The 14825-nt window shown below is 31.2% G+C and overlaps 1 protein-coding gene across 1 annotated transcript; it reads left to right on the forward strand.

Annotated features, from left to right (window-relative positions):
- The first annotated feature begins 1479 nt into the window (after positions 1 to 1479).
- LOC149552949 (uncharacterized) lies at positions 1480 to 2316 on the forward strand. Its single transcript, XM_089790263.1, has one exon. The coding sequence runs from the start codon at positions 1480 to 1482 to the stop codon at positions 2314 to 2316; it is 837 nt and encodes a 278-aa protein (XP_089646389.1).
- The last annotated feature ends 12509 nt before the right edge of the window (positions 2317 to 14825 follow it).

The following is a 14825-nucleotide window of genomic DNA, read 5'->3' on the forward strand; positions in this document are numbered from 1 at the left end:
TCTTCCTGCTGTCCTCTTTTGTGTAATGTGCCTGCGCAGTCCTTCCTTTATTGCTCTCCGGCGGTTAGCTGGCAGTCTTCTCTTCCTGTCTCCCCTCTGATTGACCACTGTCTTATCAGTGGCAGCCCCGAGATCCATCCAGCTCAGCTCAACCCCTCGTCTTTGGGTCCCCTTGACTCCTCTGACACCGGTGGAGGACCCTCCATATCTCGACCCATTGGGGTCTGTACTAGTGGGACGTCCCCCTTATTGCCATCCAATGGAGTATTGGTGGCATCTTCTTCTAGCACTATCCTCTCACCTCGGGTCAAGTATGGCCTTGGTGTAGCTTCTCCTTGCCCTCGTCCTTTTGCTCGCCCCTTCCGCCTCCGTTCTCCCTTTTCTAATCATGCGGTACGGGATTGGGAAAACAAGTTGGTTGTCAACCTGTCCTCTGCTGTCTTAGACCCTCTTTCTTTTAATTTCTTAAAGCGGGGTCTTAATTTCTCTTGCTCCCCTCGGGTCATCCCTCACATGCAGTTCCTCATTGAGATCGAGAATGCTATTCGCTCTCTTTCAAATGATGAGGTAGAAGCAGTTAGGAAAGATTGTGCGGTCGCCCTTAGGCATGCCAAACCACCGAAACCCAATTTGCCTAGTGGAGAAATGCGTGCCTTTAAAAGTCTTGTCAAGGATAATGACATCATTATCACCAAAGCTGATAAAGGTAATGCTACTGTCATCATGAACCGACAAGACTATGTCTCCAAAATGTGTGACTTGCTCGCTGACACCAGCAGCTATCGTACTCTCTCTCGCAATCCGTGCCCCAAGATCTTGAAGAGAGTCAAAGCCTTGGTTCTCAATTCCTCCTTTGATGAGACCACAAAGAAAAAATTGGTTCCATCCAAAGAAGTGACCCCCCGTATTTATGGGGTCCCTAAAATTCACAAAGGAGGCATACCTTTGAGACCCATTGTGGACACTATTGGGTCTCCTACTTTTCTCCTTGCCTCCCACCTTGCCAAGTTAATTTCCCCCTTGATTGGAAATTCCAACTCTTTCATCAAGGATTCTTCACATTTCGTCCAATTTGTTAGGGGCTGCAAGGCCGATCAGGATGACATCATGGTAAGTTTTGATGTGGTCTCCCTCTTCACCAAAGTCCCTATTTAGGAGTCTGTTCTTATTGTAAAGAACAAGATTGGTGATGAGATGGAAGACTTGGTTGAATTCTGTCTAAGATCCACGTTTTTCTCCTTCCAAAATGTTATCTATGAGCAAGTGGAAGGGGTTTCCATGGGTTCCCCCCTCTCTCCGATCATTGCGAACCTCTTTATGGAACATTTTGAGGAGACGACCATCCACTCCTTTCCCCTGAAGCCTAGATGGTGGAAACGATATGTAGATGACACCAATGTGTGTTGGCCACATGGGCTTGAAAAACTTGAGGAGTTTCACAAGCACATCAAAAACTTGGTCCCTGGCATATCGTTTACCATGGAGCCAGAGTCAGACAACCGCTTATCCTTTCTTGATGTTCTTCTCATCAGGAAGCGGGATGGCACCTTTGGTAGGCAGGTTTATCGTAAATCCACCCACACCGACTTATATCTCCACTCTTCTTCCCACCACCATCCCAGCCATAAAGCCAGCATCCTTAGAACCCTTGCCTTGAGAGCCTTCAGAATATGTGATGAAGAACACTTAGATAGTGAGTTATCTCATCTTCGTCAGGTCTTCTCCTTGAATGGATATCTGTGCAAGCAAATTTCTAGGGCTCTTCGCCAGGCCAAATCCTTCTTCCTTTCTAGCTCGAGGCCTTCCCCGTCTGCGAACCTCCCCACTCTGCATGTTTCCATTCCTTTTGTGGATGGCATCTCCCAAAAGATTGCCAAAATCTTAACAAAAAGGGGCCTCCGAGTTGCTTTTAAACCCCTTTCAAAGTTAAGTAATCTTGTCCCGCAGCTCAAGGACTCCAAAGACTCATTTCTTGACTCAGGAGTCTACAAGATTGTGTGCTCATGTGGCACCCCCTACATTGGAGAAACTGGTCGTTCTTTTCAGACCAGGATACGTGAGCATGGGGCAGACATCATGCATGATAGGGTCCAAAAATCGGCCTTAGCAGAGCACTCTGTCACCACCAAACATCACATTTGTTTGGAGCAAGCGCAAATCCTTTGCAAAGAGAGCAATTATTTCAAGAGAAAGCTCAAAGAAGCCATTGAAATTAGCCACCACCCCCTCAACCTTAATCGAGATGATGGGTGGTCCTTGAACCCCTCGTGGCAACCTTTGCTTCGCTCGCTCGATTGCCGACAACAGCATGGATAGCCCCCTCCCCTGTCTATGGTTTGGTGTCCTTGTTCGTTGGCTCTTCTTTGTCTTGTTTTTTCTTTGTTTTTCTTCTTCCTTTCTGTCCTCTTCTTTTCTGTCTCTTAGTTGTTTCTTTTCGTGTGTGGCTTGCTTCTCTTTATGTTTTTGGTCTTCTAATTTTATTATTTTTTCTAAGTTTTTTAATTTTATTAATTTATTCATTATTTTTAATATTTTGTATTTTTATGGTTTTTATGTTCTTATTTTTTGCTTTCATTTATTTTATCTCGTGTTTCGAGTTGGTCTCGTGTTCTTTTGCGATCTCGCCTTTATATATATATATATATACATTTGGTTCTTTTATTATTTTTATTTTTAGATTGATTTAATTTATTTTTCAATTATTTATGTTTATTTTTAATCTTTTAATTCTCTCTTAAAAAATTATTACTAGAGATTCATAAATTAAAGAGTTATTTCTTTACTCTTCCCTCTTTCTTTTGTTTCTTCTATCTTGTTTTTTCCTTCTCTTGTCCCCCCCTTTTAAATTTTTTTTTTTCTTTCTTTTCATTTCTTTCTCCCTCTGCCTCGTGTTGTGTGCTCCTCCTCCCCCTCTCTTCTTTCTTTTTATTCTGCTTGGCTTGGCTAGTCTGCATACTTTTTTACTTCCTTCTCTCTTATATAAAATAATTATTCATTACTACTGTTCATAATATATATATAACCACATTATAAGCCTCTTTCTTTTGTTTCTTCTATCTTGTTTTTTTCTTCTCTTGTCCCCCCCTTTTTAAAATTTTTTTTTCTTTCTTTTCATTTCTTTCTCCCTCTGCCTCGTGTTGTGTGCTCCTCCTCCCCCTCTCTTCTTTCTTTTTATTCTGCTTGGCTTGGCTAGTCTGCATACTTTTTTACTTCCTTCTCTCATCCTGATGATGGATCACAGAGTGTGATCCGAAACGTTGATGATAAAAAAACTTACACAATCGAATCCAGAAGCAACATCATCATTAACAATGGATTGTGGAAACTTGATATTATTAATAGAAGATCAAGTATGATAGACACAAATCCTAATTATTAAAGCAATATAATAGAACCATGTTAAAATGAAGTTGCCCAAACCCTCAGATACTATGATTTGAAAGAAAATGATAGAATAAAGACAAGCCCCACAAACCCGATGAAATTAACCATTAAAATGTTTTCACAAGGAAGAAATACTTTGTGAAGCACTAAAAATTAGGTATGATATATACACATCCTAATCGTTAAAGAAATATAACAGATCTAAGTTAAAATGAAACTGCCCAAACCTCAAACACCATGATCTCAAAGAAAATGATAGGAAAAAGACAAGCCCCACAAACCCGATGAAATCAACCATTAAAATGTTTTCACAAGGAAGAAGTAAGTTCTTACAAACCCTACAAAATAGAACATTTCATAATACAACAACAAAAGAAAACAATTTTAACAAACCCATTGGGAATTTAAAGAGAAGTTGGTAATTCATAGACTTTGTCTACCATCTTCAACTTTCAATCTTCTTATATTGTACTCCAAATCTTTTTCTCCTTGACTAAAAACCCACAATCTTAAAGGGTAGAAGTTGTCATTAAGGCTTATTGCAAACATATTCTATTTCACAAATAGGTAAGAAGATCAAGAAAATATATTTACATCTTACATGCCATAGTTGTCGAATGCGAAGTGTAGTTACCTAAAATTTGAATCATTTTAGTTTCCTGCATGATGATATTATCGATAATCTAATCGATACTTCCAATAACATAAGTGTTTATTGTTTAAGTTGATTGACCCATTTGTAGTTTCGCCTTTACAATATTACATCAAAAGGTTTTATTGTTTAATTAAATTTACATGACAAACTTATTTGATTAAACTCTTTAAATGAAAGATTTATTTGATTAACCTTTTTAAGTGATCGAGAAATAAAATAAAGTGATTAAAAAATTTAAAAAGTTAGCGATTACTACAAAATTTTTGGCAGAAATTATAATTCCAGGAGCTTTGCTCCCACAAATAGCCTATCGACTAAATTGTAAATATTTATTTATTAACTTCTCTCTTGCATTAATAAATTTATAAAATCATTTATATGCAACTAAGAGTTTAACTAGACTTAAAGATTCTTTAATACCAACATCCACTTTATAACTAAATGAGTAGTATTAATTTAATTTTTAACATTAATAAATAATAATATTTATATATATATATATATTTTTTAAATTTTTGAATTAATAAATAATTCCAATTAAAAAAAAATTAATAATAAATATAAAAAATTGAAAATTTGAAATTAATAAATAATCATTAAAAAAAAGTTTTATTTTTTATTTATTTTAAATAAATAAATTTGAAAAATTAAATTATATTTTTATAAATTAAAAATAAACATGCAATCACTATTTCATATTCCTTTGATCTCTCAAATCATGCAACCATAATATACTTAGTTTTCTATTTTTAGTATACTTGTTTTCACATGCATGCATCAGTTTAGCTACAACATGCTTTCCTGTCAATTAATCTTTTTCTTTTACCAATAAATTTTGCAATTTAAATATTTTAGATATAAGAGAATATTTATCTTTATTTAGAAAATTCATGATAATCATATGGTTCAATGACAAATTCAAAGTTTAAACCCTAGCTATTCAATTTGTTATTTTCTTCTAATTTTCTATAATTAAATTTCCCTATATCAGAAAGGGTTTTAAAATAATATAGTCATAATAATTTTCTACAATTTTTTTGCAGTCAAGTTTTCTTGATTAATAAGTTTTCCTTTTCAAATTCTAAACAAATACAATTTTTTATGTCATAAAAGTTGAGCTGTTGCATTCTGATATCCTTTTTCTTTATAAAAGGTGATATGGGTTTGTGCTTTTACCCATAATTCTTTATCCAAAAATCAATATAGTATATTAATAAGCATTATGAAAGCACCCACAAATGCACAAAGTAGATAGATTTTTCTATAAAATTCTATAATGGGTTTTCAAACCCTACCTCAAAACAACAACTAATATCCGAGACAATCTGTGAACACATACTGATCCAAAACCTCTGAAACTTTCAATAATTCTTTTTCTCTTATTTCAAATTTTGCTCCATAAAACCTGTGTGTGTAGAAATAAGCTTGAATCTCTTAATAAAGAGTTTAACTCTACTTAGCGTTTCTAGTTTCCCAACATGCAAAGGTCTCTTCCAAAAATAAACTTTTATTATGTAATCATTTCATGCACACTTTAAAAACTTTTTAATTAAAATATTCATTTATAATTTCTTTTCCTCCACTTAATTAATTAATGCAAGCACTATTTAAAGTGTAACTTATTATTTAAGTTAAGAATAATAAAAATTAAAGTTCATTATTTAAATGCAACTCCAATTTAATTATTAATTAAATATTTATAATAAAGTAATATTAAATCTTTAATCTTTTAATATTTTAATTCTCTTGTTATCCAACTTCTTAAGTTAGACTTTTGAATTAAATCTTTTAAACTGAAGCACATATTTAATTAATTTATAATTAATTAAATCATTATATTCTAATTTCTCTTTGACCAATTTTCCAAATTAGACTTCCAAATCAAGTCTTTTAAATTACAACATATATTTAATTAGTTTTTAATTAATTAAATATTCACATATTTTAATATTTTCTATTTAATCAAATAATATTTTTTAATTCTCAATATTATATGATTAACCCAAATATCATAGTTAAATTGTTTACCAAATAAATCACATAGTGAAATCCACATAAAAGCAACATTACCAAAACTAAACAAAACTCAAAAGTAAACAACATGACCAAAGATAAACACATGGATTTAAAAAAGGTGGAAATTCAAATACATGTCCTTCTACTTAGGGCAAGTAATTAGACTATGGCTGAGATTGAACTTGAACAGTATCTCCCCATTTTTACCTTTGAGTTATTGCGATAGGGCACACTCATCTTGACAATTTAGGGAAGTTGATGCCTGGTACCTACAATCTGTATAAAAGATGAGCATGTACAAATATAGTTTATGTCTAAGCTAAATAAGAAATGACAGGGAGTGGTACATCATGTAAATCTTGACTAGGAGGTAACTACAACTCCCTCCCTTAACCACATTAGACACGTCAGACAAAAAAGTAAAACAAACACACACACACACACACACACACACACCATACACATGCAAGTATGGAGTAAGTATAATAATTCTTGAGTAGAAATCATCACATATTCAAACATGAAAACTCATCATTGTGAATATAAACTACTCATAATCTGATATCATCATAAAACCAACCAAATCTACTAACTAAGAACGATTAAAGCATCATTAATGCACTAGTAATCACAATCATCAATTAAGATATGAAATATAATCAACTAAGTAATTCTGTATTGATATACATGTAATCCAAGTCATGAAATAATGTCATAATTATATATCTAATATCCTTGAAACTAAAACATTCATGAAATAGGCATAAAAGAGTATGGTAAATATAATGGAAAAAAAAACTTTGAGTGGGCATTACACAATTAACGTTTATCAAATAAAATATATAACAACGAGGTTTTGAATCTTCCAATAGATTCCCCTTGTCTTGACCATGTTCACATAAGTTTGGCCTTTGGTTCTCCAATTAAATTTTATGGTTCAATTTCTTGCACACTAAACTCGAGCATCAATAGTCCAATGAAAGATCATATAAAGATACATGTATATATGTGTACAACTGATTAGTTCATTACATAATTGCATTCACATTAAATATGCATATTAATTTATCACAATTAGCTGTCCTTTCTAAACATTACCATATGAAATAATTGTAATATCAAAATATCATAATCTACATAACAACATCAACTCCTACTTAACATTGTCGAATTAAATATTATCATGATTCATTTTCTATCATAATAATGAAACATTGAAACCATATCTATTAAATAATCATGCATGTAAAATAGGTTTTAGTACATAACATAAGTGAAAGTCACCAAAATTTAAATGTCACAAGCAACTGGGTAATATGAATCACTATCCAACCAACTCAAGAGTGTGTCAAAACATTGAGTATTACATATTAGAAAGTGAATAAAACATCTATGCTATGATGGGTCAGGGTGAGGCCTCACATAAGCGTAGGTTTTCATGAAAGAAAAAAAATCTTTTTCTTTTTTGCAAATCTCTATAATAAATTTTTTTATTGCAATTTTTTTCCTTATTAATACTCATTTATACTAATCTATTCATTAGAGGTGATTATTTCATTTAAAAAAAAGAGTTTTTCACTACATTCAAACTTAAATCTTTCATATGCTATTGCATGATTATTTTATCTTCTCATTTTGAATCCAATCTTTTTAAAATTTTTTTTGTCTTCCTATCATGCATTTCTTCCTATCACACATTTCTTTCTTTTGAGTATCACATATTACAGGTTCTTTGTGTCAAACAAACATAGATTATATTTTACCTCTTCTTTGAGCACTTCTCTCCATACTCATAATTTTATGGAGTATTTTTGGTGTTTTTTATATATCTATCATGCTACTCTCTATTCTTCTTCTTTTTATATAGATCCTCACTAATATATTTTTTGCTAATATTATTTCATGTTATCAAAGAAAAGGTATGTGAAAAATGAGGGTAATATTTGTTGTAGCTAATTCTCTATTTAAGCTTCTCACTTATTACTATGTTTAATATTTTTTTAATAGGTAAAAGGCCTCAAAGCCCATAAAAATAAAACATGGAACTTGCTTTGATGAATTATAAATGGATTATCTTCAAACCTTGATTCTTATTCCTTAAATCCTCACTTACAAATCATGCAATAAAGCTTGAATAAGGTCAAATTATTAGGATAATGATGTCTATAATGTCAAAATTTATTAAGACATTAAGTAAAGAATTTTATTATTATTTATTTATTTATTTAACACTTTGATTTTAATATTTTAATCTCTAATTATAATAAGTAAATCATTTGTATGCCTAGGAACTCAAAAAAGATAATTCGTTTTAATCAAATTGTAATACACAATTGAAGAAAGAAGTAGAATGAATACTAAGAACAAGATTCAAAACCTAATAGATCATTAAATGGGTGAGTACATTTGATATTCTTGAGATTGGTATTCTTGATATCTTCCCATAAACCTACTTGGTCCTCTTTGCATAAACTTATCCATCCAATCAAAGCCAGGAGGGAATCTTATATGAAGAAAGTGCATTAAAAATCTAGATTCCTTATAATGAGTCTCAATTTATTAAACCTCTTGCGATCTTCAGTAAAAACTATAGGGAAAAGTAGGATAGTATTTTTGCCTATAATATTTGTATCACAATTACAAGGTTTGGGAATAAACTAATTTTCATCAATATTGATTAGAACTTTTCCTAGGTAAATAAATACTCTTAAAGAGCCTTCTACAAAGGAGATCTATACAAAACTTTTCAACCTTTACTGAATGTTCTATAAATACAAAAATAAATGTAATATTAAAAGGAACCCTATATCTCTTGATGTTGAAAATTGTAAGAAAATCTGTGTGTTTTATTTCTTCAAAATACTAACATACATCTTCTCTGATCATTTATTAACCTACTGGCCTTAAAAATTGGTTGAATCTAACTTTTGGGAGAAGTTGGGCGATCAAATGTGAAAATTCATCAATGTTGTTAAACAACATTTTCATGACTTTTGTATTTCTTGTGTAACTTTTTCATTTTGGGCTAATTTCACATAGAACTTTACCCAAATTGGTCCTATATGATTAAAAATTCTTCTTAACTCCAAATAAAAGTTTCATATTGACCTACTAACCTATTGATCATATTCGACCGTGTTGGCTTATCAATTCCTAACATGTCAAAGGCCTTGTACAAATATATCTTATTATATTTCTAAATGGGTACAAAGGACCTTTATGATGATCCTAAACCTACTTGCATTCTTTCCTCATTACTTCAATCATCTGCACCAAGATCTTGGGGTGCTCTTGCACCAATTCATCTTTAAAAAAAACATGTTCTTCCTTTAATGAGTGAACCTACCACAACATCTTCCCTATCATCACTTTTAGTCAATAAAAATAAAATATTGACTAGAGGCCCTTTTGTGAAGTAGCAAAGGCTCTTCACTTTGTTCTAGGAACTTCACCATTTTAAACAAGGAAGAAAATGGGACTTTTAGGATTCCTTACAAAATAGTGATGCCCCGTATTCTTTTCTCACACCCTTGATTACATGGCCCCTTTTATTGAGCTACAACTAGTTGCGTTCCCTTCCATTGTATCCTTGGCCTATTTAACTTTCATTGTTTCACGATCAAGATTTTTTTACTAGAATGAGTCTTCCAAAAAATGATCCCCTTTAATTCTTCTTGGGTCCTACCAACCATGTGGTCATACATCATTCATCATTTTTATTTTGCAAGGGAAGAAATGGGCCCGTTAAGCCCCCTTTGTGAAATGGCGTAGACTTCTTCATTTAACTCTAGGTCCATTGCAAAGGACACATGCCATTCATCTCATTGGCTCCTTTAACCCCATCACTATTATAGAATTGTCAGATTTTGGCTTGAACAACTTGTTTTCCCTACTATGTTTAACCTTTCTTTGTTCATCGCAAGCCCAATTCGCGCAACAATTTCTTATTTAATGGTATAAGTGTTAAAAGACATTTTAATTATGAAGTTATAGCTATAACTACCTTAAAAATGTTAGAGATATAAACAAAATAATAACAAATGGTTTAATAAGTTGTTAACAATACTTTGATTTTACTTTAACATGCATAATTTTTTTTTCAAAAAATATAATAAATAATATATTTATAAATTATAAATATTATAAAATAATGAAGAATTAAAAAAGAAACCACCTAAGTTTTCAATATAATTGATCATAATTATTAATTTTAAAATTGTGACACTTAATGACAAACTTATATATTAATTTTAATTTTACTATAATTATTGAAAAAAAAACTTAAAAAGTACACCTTGATGAGTGGACCACACTATTCTTTTTCCCACCCCTTTACCAATGTAGTCATCCCCCCCCCCTTTTTTTTTTCTTAAATGTCACTTTTAATAAATGGCATACATGTTAAAAGACATTTTAATTATGAAGTTATATATCTAACTACCTAAAAAATGTTAGAGATATAAAGCAAATAATTACAAATAGTTTAATAAATTGTTAACAATGCTTTAATTATACTTTAACAAGCATAATTTTTTTTAAAATAATAAATAATATAAAACATTGAAGAATTAAAAAAGAAACCACCTACATTTTCAATATAATTGATCATAATTATTAATTTTAAAATTCTAACACTTAATGACAAACTTATATATTAATTTTAATTTTAATATAATTATAATTTATTTTTTAAAAACACACCATGAAAAAAACTATGAAAAAAACCATACCCTTAAACATTGAAAAAAAAACCCCAATTCAAAAAGCAGTCCTTCACTGTTAGAAGTAAAAATAAAAAGTAGTCCATCATCCATTAAGAAATATGATTACATATGCAATAAAGTTGTTGGCCACTCCCATGGCTTTTCCTTTCCATAGAAGAGCTATCCAGGCCTGGAATTCGATAGTTGCTCCCGCCTGTCATATGATTTATTAATGATAGCTAAAAAAATTTCATGCCTTTCATTTACATTTTAAGACAAAAAAGGTTTGCCAATTATTTTGTTTTAAAATAATATATAAAGATAATTTTAAATTCAAATATTTTATAAATTACAAAACATTAAATATTAATTAGTAATATATGCAAAAGTCTTTATGAATAACCTATAATTATAAATTAGTAATATTTAAAAAAATTTCAAATAAAAGAATCCAATTTCTAAGTTCCTGTATGTTATTTAAGAGATTTCTAAATTAATATAATTATAATAAATAATATAAAAATACATACCTAATATTGTAAAGTACTAAAAATAAGTTTTTAAAATTCTTTATATTCTATTTCAACAAGATTCTAAATTAATATATACAATCAATAATATATATATATATATATATATATATATATATATATATATATATATATATAATATAATATAATCTAATATAAAATAATATATTTATCATACATATATATTATACATATTGTAAAATCACATTTATCTATATTATTAAATAAAATATTAAGCTCCCTATAACAAATATTGACAGTTTAGTAATAAATTTACTTGTCATATTGACAGTTCTCTAAAAACTAAGCCTATCACTTCATATGGTCCTACAACTTTCCAGCCTGTCATATTTGGTTCAAAAGTTCAAAAATGACTAATATGACCATCAAATTCAAGGCCCAAAGCTACCATTTGAAAAATACATATTAAAAGAAACACCCTTAAATAAAACTAGTTCAAAACCAAAAAAGTAGTCCTTCATAGTTGAGAAGCAAAACAATAATAATGATAAAAAAGCATTTTCTACCGTTAAGAAAGTTGAAGGCCACTCCATGACTTTTCCTTGCTATAAATAAGAAATGTGATTACAAATAGAGCAATGGGAGCTGAAATCAATGGGTTTCTTAATGGAATTAGCATGGGAATTGAAATCAATGGGAGTAGATTGGAAAGAGGGCATTCAAATCAATGGGAATTTGTGTGGGAATTTGGTTCTAGAGGGTTTCATTGCAAGAATTGATTGGGAATTTGGTGTTGAAGTTGATTGTGAAAAGGGTTTCATTGTGGCACTACTTTGCTGATAAGATGGTTGTTACCTTTGTGCTCCTCATTATGTCTTTGGTGGGGGGATTGTATAGAAATTGGTTTCATTGTATGTGAATTAAGGGTTTAATTGTAGGAATTGATTGGGAATGTGGTGTTGAAGTTGATTATGAAAAGGGTTTCATTGCAAGATTGGAATGGTTGTGAGTTTTGAGTGAGATATACTCCTTGAGGGTTTCATTTGCGGCACTTCTTTTCTGATAAGATGATGATTAGCTCTTGTTGTGCTTCTCATTATTTTGCTCATGGTTTCGTACCAATCCTCTGTAGAGAATAGGGCATTTGACTGACTAAATTATAGGTATTTATTGGCTTTGAATTAAGGATAAGGTTTGCAATCTGACTAGATTTTTGGTAGATTGGTTTGTGTTTGGTTTTAATTATGTATGATTTTGTACTAAATTGTGTATGGTATGCTTTTGCATTGACTTCTGTCAACTATTTCCTATAAATTCCAATTAAATTGATGATTGACTCTAATAATGTGACTAGATTTTTTATGGCCATTGGGTTTATGATCTTAAAATTTTGAATTTAGGGTTTTAGATTACATTTTATAACAAAATTAAAATAGATATTATGTGGGTATTACTCATTTTGGTTTATAGATATGTTCAAATGGTACTTTGTGTTTTATTATTATCAAGTGTGGCTTGTTTGAACAAATGTATTTTGTTTGAGGTTTTTTGGGGTTCAATTTGGGATGTAATTTATGGTGTGAGGTGGTTATTTAATGATTGGGTCTATGATTGTTTCTAGTTTGAAGTTTTTTTTGTTCAATTAAGAATAGATTTATAGTCTATGGTGGATATTTCATGGTTGGGTGTATGATTATCTCTTGTTTGAATTGTGAACAGGGCATAAAGGGTTTCAATGCAACACCATAAGGGATGTACATAGTATTGGAAGCTTATATCTAGTGTATTATGGAGGCATGGAGGTATGTCTACATCTAACAATAATTTCATCAATTCATACTTGCACTTATTTTGTCATACTTTCTTTTATAACCAGAATATGTGATATTTATTTTACTCTTGTGTGTGTTTGAATGTCTTGATTCTTTGAATTTTGTTTGATTTTTTTGGAGCATTCTTCTATGTAGTTTTTGACTGACATAGTAGTGTCAATTCTTTTGCCTCTTGATGTGGTTTTCAAAATTGTGTATCAAGTCCCTCTTTGTTATGTAGGGTTATGTATGTTGTATAACTGAAGTGCAACTAGATTAGAATGTTTTCTTTTTAATTATCTAGGCACCTAGCTGGGTCATGCTTTACTCTCACTCCTTCAAATTATCCTCTAAACCATGACTACCCATCCCTATTTTTAGGTCATATGATAAGAGACTTGAAAATGATTAAATCCTTTAGAAGGTGTAAGATATTTCATAACACTAGCAGCTTCTACTTGTCTGATTAGCCACATCTTTCTCCATATTATGTTCATCTAATTCTCTACTATATCTTTGTCAAGTTAATCTTATCTGAATAATTCTTCGTGAAAAGTTTAGTAATTATCATAGCAGCTCACAATAGTGCATGGCCTTTCTATATTCACCTTCCTATTTCATTTCTCTATTAAATTCTCTACTCTTATATCAATGTTTGAGCCTTGATATAATTATATCATATTATGTTGATATCATAAAATATCAAATCTATCCACCCACTTTAATAGTCCTCTATAGTACCTAAGAAAGAGCTCACAAACTTCCAAAAGTATTTGTCTTTATGATCATTAAGTCTATAGATTGCCATAGTATGCCTAAAGTTGAACATAAATTAAAACTAAATATATAAATTATTTATTTTTCAAACAAAGAAATATTAAAAAAAAAAAACTTCCAACTTCCCCCAACAGATGAAAATAGATTAAGATGAAAACAGATTCAACTAACTTTTATAAAAGTAAAAGCCTAAAGGTAAAAACTAATGTAAAATGCCAATGGATTATTAAAGTAGTGTTGTGGTCTCCACAACACACACCCCATTCCTTATTAGGAATTGGGACCCCTTTCCTTTTTTTGATTCTCAGACTCATAGTTTGGGAGTCAAGAGAAAGAAACTCGGGTAAATAACTTAGAATTTTAAAGTTTGAAAAACCCAAAAAAATTAAAAACCAAAAAAAAAAAAAAAATCTTGCACATGTGTGCCTCGAAAAGAAGGAAGGGAGGTTATAAAACTCCCCTTCCCCTTCTTACTACTTCATTTTTTGGAAGAGCTAAGAGGGAAAGGTTTGGAAACCCTTCCCCCCTACCTCCACGTAGCCCTCACGAGCGCGACCACAAGAGGAAGCACATAGTGCATGCCCTTTGGGCCACGCGTAGCCACTACTGTGCCCTCTCGGCCATGCGCGGCGGCCGTCGCCATGCCCTTTTGAGTGTGCAACGTGATGCTGCGCGTGCCCTCTAGGTAGTGCGCGGCTTGGCATTGCGTGCACCTTCTTGAGCACGCGCGCGACGGCCCCCCTTTTAAAAATTTTAATTTAATTTAATTTTTTTTTTGTAAAGTCAACACCCCCCCCCCCCCAAAAAAAAAAAAAAACAACAACAAAAACAAATTAAATAATTTTTCTAGAAGGATTTTTTTTAAATTACATTTTATCCAATAATTAATCATTCTTTTTCTCTTTTATGACGTGTAGGTAATATAATCAGATGGCATCTACATCCAAATCAATAGAAAAACTAGTTATGTACAAGTTCCAAGGCGTAA

This window comes from Cupressus sempervirens, chromosome 6 (genome assembly GCF_028749045.1).
Source record: "Cupressus sempervirens isolate cs-2001-9-10 chromosome 6, ASM2874904v1, whole genome shotgun sequence".
NCBI classification, from domain to species: Eukaryota; Viridiplantae; Streptophyta; class Pinopsida; order Cupressales; family Cupressaceae; genus Cupressus; species Cupressus sempervirens.